General features: G+C 39.4%; 1 protein-coding gene across 1 annotated transcript; it reads left to right on the top strand.

Moving 5' to 3' along the window:
• Positions 1 to 1,531: 1,531 nt before the first annotated feature.
• Positions 1,532 to 12,051, top strand: LOC4348469 (disease resistance protein RGA5-like). Its single transcript, XM_015759006.3, has 7 exons — positions 1,532 to 1,706; positions 1,788 to 2,631; positions 3,674 to 5,851; positions 6,008 to 6,048; positions 9,879 to 10,168; positions 10,282 to 10,497; positions 10,604 to 12,051. The coding sequence occupies exons 2-7, from the start codon at positions 1,790 to 1,792 to the stop codon at positions 10,928 to 10,930; spliced, it is 3,894 nt and encodes a 1,297-aa protein (XP_015614492.1). The 5' UTR covers positions 1,532 to 1,706; positions 1,788 to 1,789; the 3' UTR covers positions 10,931 to 12,051.
• Positions 12,052 to 20,796: the final 8,745 nt, after the last annotated feature.

The following is a 20,796-nucleotide window of genomic DNA, read 5'->3' as shown; positions in this document are numbered from 1 at the left end:
CTTGGAGCAAGTCCTCATGACATACGGGAAACCAAACAAGATTGAAGTGATCGTGAGCCTTCCTGACTAGTTTGAATTTGTTAACCACGAAAATTAGCATCAGATTCAGAGATGAAGAGGAAAATCAAAGCAGATTTGAGATAGAGAGCGCATCGGCTGGAAGCAGAGTCGGATTCAAATGAGCCGATATGGGAAGACAGCCGATACGGTTTCACTTGGGCTCGGTTTGGGCCTAGATTAAGATAGCTGATGTATTGCCGTATAGAGATAGAGTCCATTTAACGCAATTATATCTATTAATTAGGATATTGATACCGGCTTGAATTAGAGATATGGTAAGAGTCCGCCATATGGACTTTTTTTTTGTTTTTTTCCTTTTATCTCCTAAATTTGAGTCTTTTTGTTTTTCCTTTTGTCTTTAGGAAAGTTTGAGTCGTGTCTATAATGGACAGGTTTTGTAATTTGGGTATAAATATAAACCCAAGATCATGTAAAAAGGGACGAACATCCAATCAATACAACTTTCGGCGCATTGCCCCCTTTTTTCTTTTAAGTTTTTCGACGAGTTCTTGCTTCAAGTCGGGGCATCGGTTGCGATCTCTCAACAAGAGGTGACTTATACCATACAATCTGAAACGTGATTGATAAAAACAAGATAGATGGTATTATAGCCGATGGGACATATTTAGGGTTTGCTTTGTTCAGTTCATCATAAAGATTGAGCCAATTTGGTTTAACTGCATCGGCTAAACCCTAACGATACGACATCGGCTTATCGGTCGATCGGCTATCGTTCATCTAACTATATTTGTTGTTTCATTGCTAGTTGTAGGATCAAATCAGCTAGCACGCTCTTGACACTTGAGACAAGTCTTGTACCTGCACTGGAGTTAAGCAAATCTCCCGGGCTGTCGTATTTTGCAGTAACAGAATCCGAGTTAGAGAGGGGAAGCTCGCCTAAGTCGCCGGCAAAGAAGTCGAAGCTCCCAAAGTGGAAGGTTCGCCCTAGGGCGAAATTGAATCCAACGACGTCGATGATTGGCTCCGTCGCACTTGTCGACAGGAAACTCGGCGCAACCCCTAGTTGGTGCGCCAACTGTTGATTCTAGAAATCGGCAATAATAAAAGGGGTAGCCCTCGATACCTAAAAGTGTATGGATGCGGAGATAAGGATTTAGACATGTTCATACTCTCTCAATGAGAGGTAATATCCTACTCTTGTTTAGGTATTGTATCCGCTGAGTGTAGTATTGATCTGGCGATCTGACTGTGGTTATCTTGCTATCTCTCCTACTCGCTCTGTCAAAAAAAGACCAAGCAATATATACATTAGTTTATATTTAATTGAACTAATTTCTTGTCATAGATATCATTAAAATTTTATATACACTTGATCAAATTTTGAAAAAAAAGTTAATTAAAAAAATATCAAAGCGTCTTATATTGAAAGTAATAGACGTTGACCCATTGTACTGGGTCAAAACATGCTGATAAGGTAGATGATCATGTCCCTCGGGAACGAAAAGCTCTTGCTGTGTCTTGCGCCGATCCGTCTTTGGTCTCTGCGGCCTTCACCAGTGCTCTTCCAACTTCCAAGTTCCGATAGCTGGGTTCGTATCTTCATTGGGCTGCGATTTTCTCGATACCGTCCAGGATGAATCTCATCCAATTTGCTTTTCTCTATATTGCTTGATACAAGCAGCTCGGTGAGTATATCCATCATCGTTCTCCCCATTTTCCCAGTTCTTCAATCTGTACTCCATGGTTGATTCGATCTCCGTCCTCAGGGATGGAGGCCCCGCCCCTCGCCGCCCCGATTTGTGCTTCACAGGGAGCCATGGGATCCCTTCTTGGGAAGATGGAGGAGCTGCTTGTGGCTCCCGATGGCAGCAGGCTACCCAAGGGGGTGAAGGATCGGATGCTCCTCCTGGGAGGCGACCTTGGAGTGGTCGCCGCGTACCTCGCCGATCTGTCGGAGCTGGAGGACCCTCCCCCGACGGCCAAGCGCTGGATGAGAGAGGTGCGCGAGCTGTCCTACGACATCGAGGACTACATCGACGAGTTCTGCGCAGCGCCGCGGCCTGGCCGCCGCGCGAACACCATGGCCAGATTCGTCTGCAGAATCGGCCGTGTCAAGGTTGCTCGTCTTCCCAAGAGGCTCAAGAGGCACCAGCAGATGGGGAAGATGGTGTCGCAGTTCAGGATTTATGTTGAGGAGGCCATTGAGCGGCATGGGAGGTATGGTCTGGATTGCTGCGACCACAGGCGGAGATATGTGTCATTTGGCCCTATGTTGCCATCTAGGCCGTATGGGGAAGAAGATGCCCAGCTAGTGATTGATGGCCGGGTGAGCGAGTTCATCGAGCGGCTCGCCAATGATGAGGATCAGAAGCTCAAGGTGGTGTCTGTTGTTGGATCTTCAGGTATTGGTAAGACCACACTTGCCAAACTGTTGTACAACAGAATTGGGGGACAATTTGACTGTCGAGCTTTCGTCCGGATCTCCCGGAAGCCTGATATGAAGAGGGTTTTCCGCGAGATGTTCTTTCAACTCCAGCGGAAGCAGCCACCTGACGATTATAAGGAGCTTGCGCTTATTGACAGCATCAGGGAGTATCTTCAAGATAGAAGGTATACTTTACTAAGTAGTGCCTCTTGTGTCCATTTTTATATCAGTGCTAGAACTTGGAACATGCCAAAGAAACCAATCCATCACAAAATGCATCAGATCCTTTGGTTGCCAATAGTCCATGCATCAATTCTGTACATAGATAGTACTCCCTCCGTTTCATATTATAAGTCGTTTGACTTTTTTCCTAGTCAAACTTCTTTAAGTTTGACCAATTTTATAGAAAAATATATTAGGATTATCAACACAAAACAAGCATATTATCAAAATATATTACATGTTAGATTTAATGAAACTAATTTGATATTTTAGATATTGCTAATTTTTTTATAAACTTGGTCAAACTCAACAAAGTTTGACTAGAAAAAAAATCAAACGACTTATAATATGAAACGGAAGGAGTACTAAGCAAAATAATCTAGAGAATAAATAGGATATGGTCTAAGTCTCTAGACTTCCCTATGATAATTGCAATGATTTCCCCATCTTGAGATTCTAATTTGTTTGAAGTATATAATCCTATGCTTATATATAGATTATCCAAACTGAAACTAATGTACATTCCGAAATCGAGTTCTTTATTTTCATTCAATTACTCACAGGGGTGCATACACTAGTTATCCACTCTTATTTATTCTGTTTAATGATGGTACTATTTTTAATGATTCTTGCAAAACTGCTCAATAGAATGACCGTTGACCATTGATTATTGGGGATACATATTCTCAAGGGCCATACCTACAGCTATGTTAATGGGGATGTGGTTTTTGATAATAAGCCAATTTGGCCACTTTAGCTGGCCCATTTGAATTCTATTGCATATACCGTCAAGCAATACGTAGACAGACACTATTGCATAACAGTTTGGACTCTATAGTGAACCCAACATTTATAGGAAGGGTCAAAATTTGAACATCTTTTCCATTACATCTCTTCCTGTAAAACTTGCTTCCTCATTTATTTACTTATTCGATTTATATATTTCTCATGAATGTTACTATATTAGCTGAAAAAATGTATCTAATATGCATAAAATATTGCCAGGTATTTAATTATTATTGATGACTTATGGGCTGCCTCCGTATGGGATCTTATCAATCAAGCTTTTCCAGAGGTAATTCTGAGCAGCAGGATAGTAATAATTACACAGGTTGAAGATCTTGCATTAACATGTTGCTGTTATGACACCGAATATATTTTTGAGATGAAACCCATGGATGATGAGCACTCAACAACGTTGTTTCTTCAGAGATTTTTTGGTTTTGTAAGTGATTGCCCTCAACAATTCAAAGAAGTTTCAAACAAAATTGTTCAAATATGTGGTGGTTTGCCTTTAGCAACAATCAGCCTAGCTAGCCTTTTAGCAAGTCAGCCTGTCATCTTAATGGATCTATGTTTATACATACGTAATTCTTTAAGCTCTGCTTTTAGGACAAATTCTTCTATAGAAGGAACGCGGCAAGTATTAAACCTCAGCTACAATAATCTTCCTCATTACTTGAAGACATGCTTGCTATATCTTAATATGTATCCAGAGGGTTATAAAATATGCAAGGATGATGTTGTGGAAAAATGGGTGGCTGAAGGTTTTATTGATCAAATAGAGGGCCGAGACTTGGAGAAAGTTGCAGGGAGCTATTTCGATGAACTTATTGACAGAAGATTCCTCCAACCTAGCAGACTCAACTACAACAATGAGGTGTCAACTTGTACAATTCATGATGAGGTACGAGATCTTATTGCATACAAGTCTGTAGAGGAGAACTTTGTTCTGGTATTAGATTTTTACCGGAAGGATGTGGAACTTTCTGATAAAGTTCGTCGACTTTCTGTCCACTTTGGTGACATAAAGTATGCAAAAATACCAACAAACATCAGAACATCAGAAGTTCGATCACTTACATTTTTTGGATTATGTAAGTGTATGCCTTCTCTTACAGAGTTTAAGCTTCTTCGTGTTCTAAACCTTCAATTATCTGGTCATGTTGGTGATGAACTCTTAGACCTCAGTGGGATTTCTGAACTATTTCAACTGAGATATTTGAAGATTGCATGCGATATTCGCACAGAACTACCAAGCCAAATGCGAGGGCTAAAATATTTAGAAACGTTGCAGATGGATACAACACTCACTGCTGTTCCTTGGGATATTATCTTTCTCCCGTGCTTGTTACACCTCCATCTTCGTTTTGATATGAATCTGATTGATTTGATGGGCCACATGACACCTCCCAGCGAACTAGGATCAAGCAGTAGTAACTCATCACCCAGTGGGGGCATCATTAGCAATCTGAACAACGTACGGGATATTCATCTCACCTTCTGTGCACTGCCTTCCAAACATCTAGAGAGAAACATGGAAATTTTGGGCTCTTTGCTTGGAAGACTTGGTAATCTGAAAAATCTAACTCTAGTTTCTTCTTCCTCTCAAAAGAAAATTGCGGCTTCAGGAGCCTCAGAAGTAACTATTTTGTGGGATAATTTGGCACCTCCACCTCTTCTCCAGAGATTTGAGTGGTTGCTGCACAGCTGCATCTTTTACAGAGTTCCTAAGTGGATTGGAGAACTTGGCAACCTATGCATTTTAAAGATTGCAGTAAGGGAGCTTGTAAAGAACAGTGTTGATATTCTCAGGGGATTGCCTGCCCTCATGGCTCTATCTTTGAATGTGCACAGAGCATCTGTAGAAAACATTTTCTTTGATAAGGTAGGATTCTCAGTTCTCAAGTACTTCAAGTATAATTGTAGTGTACCTTGGCTGAAATTTGAGGCAGGGGCAATGCCTAATCTCAGGAAGCTCAAGTTAGGTTTCAGTGCCCTTGGGGATCTATATGGTACTGCACCTATCAGGATTGGACACTTGTTAGGCCTCAAAGAAATCTCAGTAAAAATTCATGGTGCAAGTGTCGACGCAGAGTCTGCATTGACATCTGCTGTTAGCAATCACCCAAGCAATCCTAGAATCAACGTACAGTTGGTGGATAAGATTTTTTATGGTGATAGAGTGACAAAAGAGAAAGATCATGGGTCTGAGGAAGAACAAAATGCTATCATGAGCGCCAACTTCGATGAATATCATCAAACTCAAGATAAAGAGTCAAGTGATGCGAACAAACAAGTTGGAAGTATTGTGCCTCTGCCACGGGAGCAAGAACATGGGATTTTAGAACATGATGAGTATGCACCAAAAGACCCAGATAAGTACAAACAATCTGATATCAGGTATGTGCATTCCATCTAAAAGATTTTTTTTTTGAGGAAACCATATAAAAAGATATAATCCACTTTTGCTTCACCTTCGATCTTCTACATGACTTCCTATGCATTCCTACGTGTTCAACCCTAACTTTACTGTGGTGAAATGGTTGCTGTTGTCAGGTCTGTATCATCAATGTATCCGTGGCATCTGAAGTTTCTAGGTAATCTTCTTGCATTTCTTAGTCCGTTGCTTCTAACTGATTCTGGCTGTCAATGTTGTATTCATATGCAGAAACATTAGCATTTTGTACATAAACTAGTAGAGTGGCCTGCTCAATTATACATTCAAAATTCATTTCTGTGTCTCTACTGATCATGGACAACCACGATCATGAAACTGACTTCGTTTACTCCTAGAGTCTTTCTGGAATAAGAAAAAAAACATTCCCCAACTATGAAACCATTTATTTTACTCCCCCCTAAACATTTGATAAAAAGCTGACGACCAATGAATTATAGCTTCTTACAGAAAATGAGAGATGTAGCTATTCTAATCAAATGACTTTTTTAAAAGGTATGGATGTGTCAAATTTGAATGGTACGTCTGCCTCATAGTGAAATTCCTCTCTTTACCAAGGGAGAAAAGATCTCAACAATTTCGCACTAATTTAACTAGAAATTGAATGTACAAAATTTTTAATGGAAATTAGCAGTGTATCTTGTGTCACCGCATGGATAAATTTGTTACTCATATTGTTTTTAATAGTTAACACTTTTGTCCAAGAAACTTTCCTGCAAAAACTTGGCACTGATAACAAAGTTTTTTAGATAACTGAAATGGAGTACATCTCCAGCCTCTGCCATTAGGCATGTAGTCATTGTGTTTACTAATAAGGAAGTTTAGAAACCAAAATAGTTCTTAGTTTAATTACCTTCTTGGGAATTTAGTTTGACCACTTGCCAAATTATCAACAAAACTAGCTCAATTTGCACCACACCAATTTACAATTGATCATGATCATTTTTTCTGGTAGGAATGCCACCCTTCAAACTAATTTTTGCATCTTGTTTTATTTCTTCATTGTACAAATCCAATAAGTGTGTAAAAGTCACACAATTTCTTTCCCCTTCATGTTGCCATAACTCGTTTTAAAGGGCAAATTGATCTGCAGCATATGTTTTCCATAGGAAACGATATGATCGATTTTGACTCATTGCCTGTTAGCTTGACAAAATTATTGCAAACTCTTGCACTCCGAATAGAGCATCAAACATTGCCTGAAATCACTTGTATTTGCACAATTTAGGCAAGTTAGTTTTCACAGAAGAAATGAAACCAGCAATTGAGTTAAAGCATTTCTTGTTAAAAAAAGTTAGTCGATATAGCGGAACGACGACTAACCTTCCCGATCGCTTCAGTCATTGATCGCCCAAGACATACCAGATGACGACATAGGAACACACGATATTTGTTAACGAGGTTCAGCCGAAGCCTACATCCCCGGGGCTTTGATTATGGACGCTCCTCCCCAACCAATATACTCCCTCCGTTTCACAATGTAAGTCAATCTAGCATTTCCCACATTGATATTGATGTTAATGAATCTAGACATATATCTATCTAGATTCATTAACATTAATATGAATGTGGGAAATGCTAGAATGACTTACATTGTGAAACGGAGGAAGTAGCTCCTAACCGCTACGAGTCCATGGCCACGCCGCCATCATCTCCCTGCGTGTCTACGCTGCATTGTAGTCGCCATGGTTACGTTGTGGTGCTCCCCTCTCTATTTAAGATAGTTCTGCTGCATCGAATCTTCCTAGGTTCTGCTTTACCGAGCCCAAGTTCCCGTCGGATTCTGTTCCAACAACCGAGTCTAACTCAATTCAAGTACACACCTTTGGTTCTAATGACCGCATAAACAGAAACCAACTCAACAGTCGTGTCTGCTTGGGTCTCTTCTGCTTTCCCTTGCTCACGTACCTCTTCCTCCTAGCAAAAACCCTGCCGCATCATGCTCATGCAAAAATACACCCATGTGCCTCAACGTCCTCATCTAGCCTCCCATGCTTTAATCTCAGCAATGTAGTATATGCATGTGCTTGACAACATGTCATGATCACCTTGCACAGGCCACTCTTTATTAGTGCATGCAGCCATGATGATTTTGTGTACATCGTGTCGCATGAAGGCATTTCCATGCGATGTGCTCGACTCCATCCAAGTTGTACGCAAAGAACAATACCTCGTACTATTCGTCCATGCCTCCGCACGCACCGCAGTCGCAGCCCTCGTGTTCACTGTCCACGACCTTGTCGCCATCGGCCCTGCACGTCTGCCGCGCTGCGCCACGCTCGTCGGTTTTGCCCTTTCGCCGCTAGCCTCCTTGCCGCTGCGGATCCACGACCACCGCGTGCGTCAGGCGTGCCGTCCATGACGCTACCCCTCCGATCTCTCCGGTCGCCTTTGGCCACGCCCGGCCCCGTCTTCCGGTCACGTTCCGCCATCGCCGGTCTGATCGCGAGCAAGGTCATCGCCTCCGCGACGTCCTCGTTGTCGCCATCGATCTCATCGTCACAGCTGACAATCTCCTGCTGATGCGTGATCCCCACCTCGTGTTTCCTCCTCCACATGTCTTCTTGATCCAATACTGAAACCTTCTGCTCTGATACTACTTGTTATAAAAGTTAGTCAATATAGCGGAACGACGACTAACCTTCCCGATCGCTTCAGTCATTGATCGCCCAAGACATGCCAGATGACGACACAGGAACACATGGTATTTGTTAACGAGGTTCAGCCGAAGCCTACATCCCCGGGCTCTGATTATAGGCGCTCCTCCCTAACCAATATAGCTCCTAACCGCTACGAGTCCATGGCCACGCCGTGATCATCTCCCTGCGTGTCTACGCTACATTGTAGTCGCCATGATTACATTGTGGTGCCTCCCCCTATTTAAGAGAGTTGCTGGGTTACAGAGTCCGACTCTAACTCTACCCCCTACCACCTATTTCAACTCCAATAGGACTGGTATATTTGATACCTATTCTAACATTTCTTTTCCATGCTCCAACTTGAGTTGAACATGTATGCCATATATCTTTTTTTGATATTGTCGTTGGGGAAGTACTCGTGTAAAGTAGAACCTTTTTAGCCTCAAGGTGCTACCGAGAGGTACCACATTGACACATTCTGTAGTATAAAATTTAGTACTACCTCCGTCCCATAAAAATTGAAATTTTACCTTTGAACCTTTGTCCCATAAAAGTTATATTTCTACTGATGTGGGACCCATTAAACTGATTACATTTCCTTGTAATCTTCTTTCCTTCCATCCCATCTCTAACCCATTGTCTCAACATTCCTTTTAATCAAGTTTATATATGGAATGTGTGCATGTATTGTGTTTATTAAATAGGGTTACTGTAGTCATTTGTCTATCCTGCTAATATATCCTTAATTCCCTAGAAATTCAATTTTTATGGGATGGAGGTAGTACCTCTTTTGGTGAAAAAAAAAAAGAAGGTACCTCTTGGTATGTCCATAGTGTTGAGGTACCAGGAGGTACCACAGATTAATACTAAAAAAACGCCCAGTAAGAATTGCAAAGTCACTCACTAGTGCATGTGTTATGCCTCTGTTGTCTGATTTGGTGATTTGGTCTGCCTTGGAACATTTGTGGGTCTTTGATCTAGCTACATTTACGACCACCATGATTGACAATTAACATCAATCACGAGCACTCTGGCTGGTTGGGGGTCAAGCCAAGATGTCAATGATGCCACTGGAAAAGATTGACCTAGCTCGTGTGGTTGTTACTTTAGCAGTGCTTCTGGTTATTTAAACAATGTGTTGGCTGTTTCGCGAGCAAATGTGGTGATATGTGTCATGTTGCAATTACTGTCATCTTAAAATGAACACATGCATGTTTTCCTAACAAATTCAACTCTTCTGAACAATTCTTGACTGAAATTTCATGTACTATGAATTTGGAACATTTTAATCCACTTTATTGAGAAATTTTTATGACCTTCCTATGCAAAATAGGTGCCTTATCAATCCATGGAGGCACAAGACTTGCAACAGCACCAAGAAAGGCAGAAGATGCATACATCTCATATGCCATGAAGGGGAATATGCAAGACTCGGTGCACATGCCTGATTCTAGCTGCTACCTCTCAATGCTTGTCCTACCCATGGCGTTGGACATGAAGTCACATCTATACGAGTCCTTCGAGGTCACCTTGGCTCGTGCCAACACATGGCTCTATGCCTCGCAGGCCTCTGGTGTCCCCATCAAGTTGATGAGTGTGCAGAGTGATGATCTTCTCACCAAGGTGCAGATACAAGATTTCAATTTCATGCATTACACATGGACACATAATCTCACACAAGATTCGACTTGGTTTGATTCTACATGGTTTTAATCTTCACTCTCCATAATGTACAGATATCGAGAGTTGGAGACGCCACATCTGCAACTGTCAATTCAGGGTTGTTGCCTGATCTGTCAAATGCAACCTTGGAGGATTACCAAGGCTATAACACTGAGGTGGTGAAGGCAGCCCGACTTTGGTACAGCTCCATAGGAGGAGAAATGCCACTGGAGATCACTCCTAAAGTAGGTGACACAAAACTAGGATTTGCAATCAGCCGTACTGAGGAGGTAAGCTTTCTGTCGCCACTTCCAGAATATCGACAATATTATGCTTCATCAATTAAGAACAAAAGAGTTATACATCAAACATTCCATGACACAATGTTTCTTTCAGGGTTTTATCTACATATCTTCAGTGTTGCAAGATGACAATGACAGCGAGACACCGTCAACACGGTCAGGGATGCACAATCTGTTCAACCGGGCAAGAGAGGCATCGAAATTGCTGGTCATCTCAAGGGTGTCCAATGAGAAGGTCCTGCCCTGGATGATCTCTAGTTCAGGGGCAATCCGCTGCTTTGACACTCTCTCGATCAGCCAAAAGCTTTCCTTGAGCCGATACCCATTGTGCTCCTTCCAGCTGCATCTACTCATGTGGGAGAAGCCTATTCATCCTGCCGAGAGAAGCATTCATCGCCCAAAAATGCCTTTTTTTTTTTGAAAGAAGAAATGCCTTATTCATTGATACTCGATCCAGAACCTCATCAAATTATACCTAGAGTAGATGCTGAAGAGGGCAGAGTGGCGCACCTGAAACACAGGATGTCATCATCACTTGTTACAACTTCTCCAGAAATGAAAGAAACATAAAACAAGATGCTGCAGAAGTAGATGTATTTCAAAATTTCAGTTTGCGTCTGTTGTTTGTTTTTAAGAGTCTAATTAAGTTAGATGCTTCGCTGATCTATAAGCATTGTGGCCCTAGTTTAGACTCTTTCGCCGTGATGCATGCACGTTGGGGGTGGGGTTGCCGGGGGGGGGGGGTGTTAATAATCGCTTGGAAAGGTGATATTTTCCATGGGGACTTGGTGCACGCTGGGATTTGGTCTGTGACAGTCCAACTGGTACTTATCTTCAGTGTATGGGCCGCAAGGAGATGATGAGAAGCTGCTTTTCCCGGAAGAAATGACAACAATCCGGGAAGCTTGACCTGGGAAATGGATGATTACAGGGGATTTCAATTTAATTGCCTCAGCTGTAGACAAGAACAATGCTAGAAACAATCGCTGATTAATGAATACTTCGCAGCAAGAAAGGAGATGTATTTATTTGGAAGAAGATATATTTGGAGCAATGAGCAACAGCGACCAACCTTGGTGAAGCTGGACAGGCTGTTTTGTGACGACACAGTGGGAAGAAGTCTTTCCAAATGTGCAGGGGAATGGACTACGGAATGGGGGGTGCAAGGTGCAAACGACGATGACCGCACGAATTTTGCTGATGTGCAGATGGACGTCTATGGTCAGGCCTCATTTGGTTGGGCTTTCTGGAGCTACAAGAATAATATTATTATAATAATAATAATAATTACACTAACTGGAGCATGAAGGATATGATCGAAAAACATATAATTTCGGTGCCACAGAACTAAGACAATCAGTCTGAATTGGGTGTCACCAGAGCTATATGAACTGAGTACTATGAATAAACGATTTGCATGGACAAATTGCTTGAAACATCTTACTCTACTGTTATACCATTATAAGTTGTACTGTGCTCTGCACTATAACTGAGTCGTGTCAGCCATCTGTGATTCGAGGAATGAAAGTTGCAGTTGCTTCATGTTGGGATTGTATAATCTGTACTTTGCTGAGTTCTATTGGGTCATTGTTTGCATGGAAGTATGATTGGATCTATAGTTTTACTAGTTCATGTGACATAAGTTTCCACTAATGACAAGCCTGTTTGTGCTAATGGACTGCTTCAAGAATCCAACATGGAATTTAAAGTGTATCGATGCTGAAACTTTCTTGGTCTCAACCCTCAAATGGGCAATACATACGATCCATGCCAACGCAAAAATGTTTTATGTTTTTTTTAATCAAGACATGTAAGGACTGCAAAATTTTGTAGGTTTTTTTCTGATTAATTATTACAGGTAAAATCTACACTCAGATGGTACTGAAGAATTTGAACATGATTGAAAATATGCGTAAAATTTTTCGGGTCACAAATGAATCCAAATATCAAAAAAAAAAAATTCCATTGAGTTGCATCCACATGTACTATGTATGTAAATGTGGTGCACTACTCCTGATGGGCATATGCCATGAGCAAAATCTCATACATGTTTCAGGAATTAGGATCAAGGAGACAGTTTGTTTCAACTCCAACCTTGCATTAACTATATGTTGAAATGTAGTATAAACTTAATAAATGACACAACAAATGGGCTTATGCATTCCTGCCCTAAACTAAAATGAGATCCAATCCAACTGCTTTCCTTCAAGGCTACCTACAACATGCAGCACACATGACTTGCTGATGCTCACCCCCATTGACTCCATGAGGAAGGAGTGACGTGTCAACCACAGATTGGAGATTTGTTTGCCTATTGTTCTGAACTTCTGAATCTCCTCTTTTTTTTTCAGGAAAGGAGACCAGTACTAGTGTACTACTGTACTCATATGGAATAAGGAATGGAATGAAACCAAAGTCCAGATTAATTAGTTGGTCAAGAAAGTTCTGGCATGGAATCTTTCATCTTCAAGCTCAAGAGAAGAATAGCTATGTATCTTATTCTGAAACTACCCAAAAGTTACAGGAAACAAAAGACTTTAATTTAGTTTGTTTCTCTTGTTTGCCGACATAGCACAAGGGGAAGATCATAAAAGAGGGAACTTGAGAATGGATGTTTCTGCAAAAGAACGATGTTTTACTTTTTATCAATGGAATTGTCATGATTAGGGTTGATTATTGTAGTTCTTCTGTTTCCATTTTCACTGAAGAGCTTGATATATCTGTTCTTGTTGTTTTACTCTCTCTCAGATGAAGCTTTGCATCAAAACTTGCATATAATTTTGAGTTATCCTATGAAACAAATATTCAGAAAAGCAAAGATTGAATGATTAATAGTCATTCGCTGTTAATGTTTGTGCACTTAGATGTCTGAACATACAGATCAATACTTTTTTTTTTTACAAAAGAAGGAGTTCTTTTTTTTCTCAAGAAAGCATATATATGAGGTTATCTGATTTCATCATATATAAGAGAGGTAAGATGATAGCATAGCCATAGGCTGCCTTCAATAGTCAACATTTCTTTTCGCATTTCACCATCTTTGAAATTGCTTTTCCAAGTGCAGAATTAGCAACCACATGGCCATATTATTATTATATTTTACACCATATGAAAATTGTGGGTTCTCTTCTAATAAAACAAATATTCTACTACCTATTGCGAGTGGGGAGAGAACCTTTTTATCCATTGGGCTTTTCTCACGCCCCCAATGGAACAATTGAAGTCACTATGAAGCATGCTTTGTGCCACTAGAGCCAAAAATTCCAACCAATATGAATTAAGATGCCCACTCATGCATACAATGATACAAAAAGGTTATCTTCTAACTCATCCTTTTGTCAACATCAAAGCATATTCAACGCACAAATTGATGTGCCATCCATACTATATATGTGCTAATAATTTATATACCCTTGGTGTTATCCTTAGTGCTACTTTATGGAGTTGAATTTGGTTGATGTTAACCTTTTGGTTACAAAATCTTGTGAACATATGAGCAATTATGATTGTACTTCGGATCCTATTCAAACATCAAATTTTTGTCTGCCGTCCCCGGCCGACCAGCTTTGATTAAAAAGTGCTTAATTTATTGGAACATTGAACATAGTTAGGCCTGCATCATATGCGTCCACTCGCGTCGAAGGAAACAATCAAACAAAACACTGATTATTAGAAACAGACAAACCAAATTAACAATCTGCAGAAGTTAATCTTACTCTATCTGTGTGTACTTGTTTCTGGAAAGCAAAGCTGCAGAAATAATTGGTTCCATGAACAAATTCAAATTCGAGTTTGATTCGTCTCTAAAAAAAATCGAGTTGGATTTGTTACAAAAGTTACTGAACAGTGCACCCTGTAAAAAACATTTCGGAATGCACAATGGGGCAAAATTTCAGAAAACCATGTCTGCAATTTGCCATTAGTTTGACCTTGTAAGTTATATACCATGCAGAATTTCTCAAAATTTTGCAAATTTATATATCTCCATGTGACCGCCATGTGTAGGAGTTGGAAACTTTTTTCCTTGAGAATTGCCATGTGTAGGGAGGAGCAGGACGCATGAATTTGAAGCCATATGAGACAGCAATATCCAAGATCTGAGATCCAACATCTTTATCCAACTTTCCAAGCAAGATCAGGTCCTCTCTCCGGTCCTTCACTCCTCCACAACGAACAAAAAGTGCACTTGTAAATGCCCACTCACATGCATATGCATGCTCTGCATTGTGCTCATGGATTAATTTGTCTGTACGGCAAATTTTTTGCTCTTTTTTCTTTTCGCACTTTTCGACTTTTCGTACCAGACAAGAATGAGATTAATTGATAAATCTTAATTCGCGTGAAATTGTGAAATTTGCATCCCTTCAGCTTTGTTTCAGCACCGAACTCTTGGTTGCATACCTTCCATTCAGATACGAGGCGATTTACAGATTTTTTTTTAAAAAAAAACATGGAAGTTTTTTGTCAATCATTTACATCAAAATTATAAAACAATGTTGAGAAATACTAAGGACATAACTTAGATGCATACAACCAGATGCACACCCTGCATGCTGTTGAGTTGTGATCCAAATTCATTTGTATTTAATAAAGGCCAGCTTCTGCCGTGCACCTGGGGACGTCCGGGGGTGCGGGGGCGGAGCCCCCGCGGTAAGGATCGTCATCCTTTTTAGGATTCCACCATATATATACCTCTTGTAATCCACCGTGCGGCGATGTAACCTCACCTCAGATATAGTGAAGATATTTTGCTGGCTGGCGCCCGTGGTGTTTTTCTCTCCTGTTTTGGGAGGGTTTTCCACGTTAAATCTCGTGTCTTCTGTGATTGATATCGTCATCCTTTTTAGGATTCCACCATATATATACCTCTTGTAATCCACCGTGCGGCGATGTAACCTCACCTCAGATATAGTGAAGATATTTTGCTGGCTGGCGCCCGTGGTGTTTTTCTCTCCTGTTTTGGGAGGGTTTTCCACGTTAAATCTCGTGTCTTCTGTGATTGATCTATTGTTCTTTATCGTTTGTTCGCCTATCGTTTCCTAACACACGCTAGTTTTTATAATAAAAAAAATGTCCAAGAAATACTAAGAATCATCAATCCGTAGATTAGACTGCTCCCATGTTAAAACATCCTCTTACCACCCGTTCCAAATACCGAGACATGTAGATGTTACCATATTTTTCTTTAAACCCATCCTCTTCTCTTGATATTTTTTTGGTGTTGAGATACTGAGCGATACCATAATTTAACATTATAGTGCATTATTTTCCGAGGATCATAAAAATCATAAATCCACCAAGCACTGAAAAATGGGTGGATCGGAGTACAGAGAGATCATTCAGAACACACTGTGAGAAATTGAGAACACATTCAGAAACACAATGAGACAAAAGAAGAAGAAAACATTCAGAATCATAGTGAGACAAGAGAAGAAAAGAATAGAAGTGGCATGTTGGTTAGGGGGGGGGGTGTCAGATGTAAGTGGATTGATGATAACTTGTTGCTTTGCTAGCTAGCTACATATCCAAACATTACATAAAACTATATATGTATACTATACACTAGTAGTGCTTCCAGAGTGTACACCCCCACTGATCACATATAGTTTATTCCGACTCAGATATGTAGTGTATTCCTCCTCTTGTCTTTGCGTTTCACACAACTCGCAGAGGTTAATTTAGTGATTATGATAATGATTATGACAACTAATTGGGGCGCACCACCTCAATTAGCGTAAAACCCGGTGCTTAAACCATGGCGATTAGCACATGGGGAGGTACTCCATTACATCACAAAAACTTTTTAAGGAAAAAAAAAGTGATTACAGCTTGCCTTGTGTACTGCACATTTTCAAGCAATTCGATTGTTCATTTGGACGGCTGAGATTATTGACTCTAGGGGAAAGTCATTACTGATGTACTCCAGTACACTTGGATTGCCTGGCCATCAATCAATTTGAGCTTTTGGATTAACTCAATAATTAATTATCAACAACAAAAAACTTTCAAAAGTGGCAAAAAATATCACCAGTATGCAGTGTTCCGTAAAAGGGGTCAATTATATGCAGAGTGGATGATGTGATGTGCGATTAATTTGTTAGTAATATGTAGATCGAGGAATTTGTTAATGCATAGGCTTTGAGAGATTAATGGTTAGGTACTCTCTTACACATGGACCATGTCAATTGCAATAATAATTAATAACTTCTTGCTCCGGGAGACTGGTGAAGGTGAGCTGTAACTTCACTAAGGTGAGTTGTAACTTTCCAAGGACCTATTTATAATTCAGATCTAGATGAATCAAAACAAAAGATAGTGATACTAAACTTGCAAGAGAGTAATTACGGTCCTTATTGAGAGGATGCAATAGAGAAATACTCTATTGTCCTATTGGCTAGGAGGTATCGAGAGGTATATATATACATGTCTCGGTATCGTAATATACATTTCCATTATCTAAAATTCCTGGATATCACAAAAGGTTGTATTGAAACTCGAAAAGAAGTACTAAAGTCTTTGAAGGAAGGCACTGATAGGTACTAGGTTGTGTTCTTAAGTTGAATCCCAATTCACATCCCTCGTTTTTCGCGCGTATGTTTTTCAAACCGCTAAATTATACTCCTGTATTTGAAAAAAATAATATAAAAGTTGTTTTAAAAAATCATATTAATCTATTAATTTAAAATATTAGCTAATACTTAATTAATCATGTGCTAATGAGTCATTCTGTTTTACTTGCGCGAGAGATTAGTTGCCAACAAAAAGGAACAAATGCAGCCTAAGGTTCTGTTCTTTTGGTTGAGTTGGGAACCCATCCCTCCGGTACGGAAAACGAAGCAGTCCATTAGCACGTGATTAATTAATTATTTGCTAATTTTTTTTTCAAAAATGGATCAATATAATTTTTTTAAGCAATTTTCGTATATAAACTTTTTGCAAAAAACACACCGTTTAGCAGTTTGAAAAGCGTGCGCGCGGAAAATGAGATGGGGGAGTTGGGAACTCCAGGAAACGAACAGAGCCTAAGAGTTATGGTCGACAAAAAAATGTAGGCAGTAGTGTAACTAAAGAAAACTTAATTGGTCATATTCATGATCAAGCTAGTAAAAAATTGTAAAAATTATATCTTTTGGTTGAAGATTATCTAAATTATGGTTGTCACTCTTCTTAGCAAGGCTGTTATTTTTTAAAAAGAGTGAAGATTGCCTAAATTACAATATCAGAAACATGCATACACGATCTCTCTAGGTTATCAACAGGAGGTATCAGTACAAAACCTCAATATGAGCCCTGTTATGAGTACTCTTTCCGTACTCATAAAGGAAGTCGTTTAAGACAGCGACACGATCTCCAAAACACAAATTTGACTTCTTGTTTCTATAAAAATATTTATTGAAAAGTGATATATGTATATTTTTATGAAAGTATTTTTCAAGATAAATCTATTCATATAATTTTTATATTTTCAAACTTAATAATTTGAGAGTTATTCATAATTTATATTCTTAAGGTTTGACTTAAATATTATCCTAAACCTTTATGAGTATGGAGGGAATACTAGTTATCTTGTCTTTGCCCAGCAATTATTGGCAAAAAGGTCACTTTTAGAGTGTCACTGTGCAAAGGACATTCAAACCAACTTATCATTGATCTTGAGATGACAACCTCCAGATCGATCGAATTTTCCTGGCACTCTATCAACTCAAATCTACCAGCAACCAGCTACCAAGACATCAAACCAAATTAAGAGCATCCATACATACAGGCTTTCCCATCTTGATTATTTTAATTAATGTGTTTTTAGTCTTACATCAGCACATACGATCAGTCTTGTCATTAATTAGCACCGATAATAAAATTTGCTCCATAATTTTCCGTTTCAGCTGCGAAATGCGCGTAGCTCAACTGGTTAGCTTGCTCGCGGTAGAACCAGCCCACCCAGATTCAAATTATAGATTTGACTGGTGCTTATATTTACTACTAATTATTCTTTCAATGCTAGGTGACATACTAGTCGATATCTAGCGAGAGGCATCCGCAGTGACTCCATCAATTTCAAGATATACCGACCTAGTCTTCCGGAGAGCGTATGTGGTTGTACTATGTTTCTAAAAAAAATTCTGTCCTGGTTGTGTTCTCTTTCTAATAAAAACCTTTTCAAAGAACCTCACAGATCGACCACATTAAAAGATCCCGTATATTTTTCATACTACGGTACTATTTAACACAGTTCCAGAGCCAAATTAAATAGGGGCCGTCCAAATCAAATCAAAACTGTTCGTATTTAATCTTCTAGTGTAGATCAGAAATAGTGAAAAGAAAGAGATATCATCATTGTCCCTGGAATAAAAATGATTTGCTACGTGGAATAGATTATGTTCTTGCTTCGAAGGTTAGGGCATATATCCAAACAGATAAGGATCTTGTCAACTCTATTCTTAATAATCAGTAGCATCAGGCTCGTGGGGGCCGGGCCTACCTGGAGGTGGGTGGTGTGTGTTGCACATCACATATTGATGAATCCGTATCATTTGCAATTTATCTTGGTTAATGACTGGTTGCATCTCTATGATTAATTTTCGCACAGTAGGACCACTATAGACGTGATTATCGAATTTCGATTAGAGCAATGGAAAATGAGATTTTTTTTTTAAAAAAAATTCTCGTCTATATACGATTCTTACGAAATTACCAAGGTCGCAACTCGTCTCGAAACTTTTTGTCACCATTTCGATCCGTTTATCCCATCCTCTGCCTTGGGCGTTCTTGCTAGAGGCAAGAGGGAAGCATGCCATCTCTCAATCCATCTTGGGCTCTGTTCAGAAGGTAGAGTTTAGTCTCACAAGGAAAAACTGATGGTTTATTAATGTAAATTAATTAAGTATTAGCTAAAATAATTTTAAAAATAAATTAATATAATTTTTAAAAACAACTTCCGTCTAGAAAAATTTGCAAAAAATCGTATCATTTAGTAGTTTAAAAAACGTGCATGCAGAAAACGAGAGGCGTGAGTTGGGAAAGTGAAGAAAGAACTCAGCCTAAGTTCTACTAAGTTTGTAGATTTTCCAATAAAGTTTTTGTAGGAAAAAAATCTATTGAGTATTAGTAGTCTAGGATTTATCTTTTATGAAGTTTATAGAGTTATGTTTAGAGTCTTTTAGGCCCTGTTTCTTCTTTCAGCTTGGGATTATTATAATCTAGATTATTGAGTCAGATTACTCTAATCTAGATTGTTATAATCTGTAGTAGAATAAGTGGTTAGTTGTTTCTTTCATAGATTATTAGAGCCTAAATTATTGGGTTTGCCAGTCTAAAGAGGGAGTGGGGTGGCATGCTGGGTAATTTTTCACCCAATAATCTGGAAAAAGCTCACCTAAATGAGCTTATCAGATTATAATAAGCTACTTCAATAAGTTGTCTGTTTCTTTCAGCTTACTCCCAATAATCTGGATTATAATAATCCCAAGCTGAAAGAAACAGGGTCTTCCTCGTTCTTTTTAAGGTTATCCCGTTCACAATGTCATCACTCATCAATCAATTAAGATTGTTTAATTTCTAGTTTGTTGATAATTCAATTGGCAGTGCGGATTCAGGTCGTCGACTTGTTTGACATGTTTGACGACATCGGTCGGCTGTTCTGTAAGAAGAAATAAAAATGGTGACCGATATTTATTAATGTATTTTTTTTCTTACATACCAGAGCTGCCAGCGCTGTGGCTGCACTCTACAGCTCACATATCTTCAGTGTTTTATGAGGTGCAGCATCATTATTCTATTTTAACATATGTTTATTTGGTTTTTTTCTTGTAATGGTAGGGTTGTAATCTTTTTTGTTGTATATGAAATTGAGGGGTAGTTTAAAAAAAATATTGAGGGGGTGTCACCCGCAAACTTTACTCTGCTTTGGATAAGTTTAAGCTGATATGAATGACTAAGTTTGTATTAGAAGGATACGTATATAATGAAAAACAGGTAAATTATAGTTAAAAAATTTTACCGAGTTGTAGGCATCCCCTCTTGCACTATAGCTCCGCTCTTTGATTTGACTTTGTTTTGTCATTTTGCAATCTAATAAATATATCGGAACCAAACATAACCCGGTCTAAAGGGTACTTTAAAGTCGGTCATTAACTACATACATAAAACAACGCATGATGACATCCACACCTTTTCTCAGATTAATTAGCAAATAGTGACCCTTTATTATTAGGATTTTGGGTGTTAATGACATACATGGCGACCTCCTTCCCAACCCTATGTATGTAGTCAATGCTTGCTAGGCACCGG

This window comes from Oryza sativa, chromosome 10 (genome assembly GCF_034140825.1).
Source record: "Oryza sativa Japonica Group chromosome 10, ASM3414082v1".
In the NCBI taxonomy this organism is placed as follows: domain Eukaryota; kingdom Viridiplantae; phylum Streptophyta; class Magnoliopsida; order Poales; family Poaceae; genus Oryza; species Oryza sativa.
This window is presented reverse-complemented; position numbering and strand designations above follow the sequence as displayed.

Bases quoted from the DNA above. Each gene is read 5' to 3' on its own strand.
- LOC4348469 (XM_015759006.3), top strand. From the start codon at position 1,790: ATGGAGGCCCCGCCCCTCGCCGCCCCGATTTGTGCTTCACAGGGAGCC. The intron at 6,049-9,878 runs GTAATCTTCTTG...TATGCAAAATAG, and splicing joins GTGGCATCTGAAGTTTCTAG to GTGCCTTATCAATCCATGGA. The intron at 10,169-10,281 runs GTGCAGATACAA...CATAATGTACAG, and splicing joins GTGATGATCTTCTCACCAAG to ATATCGAGAGTTGGAGACGC.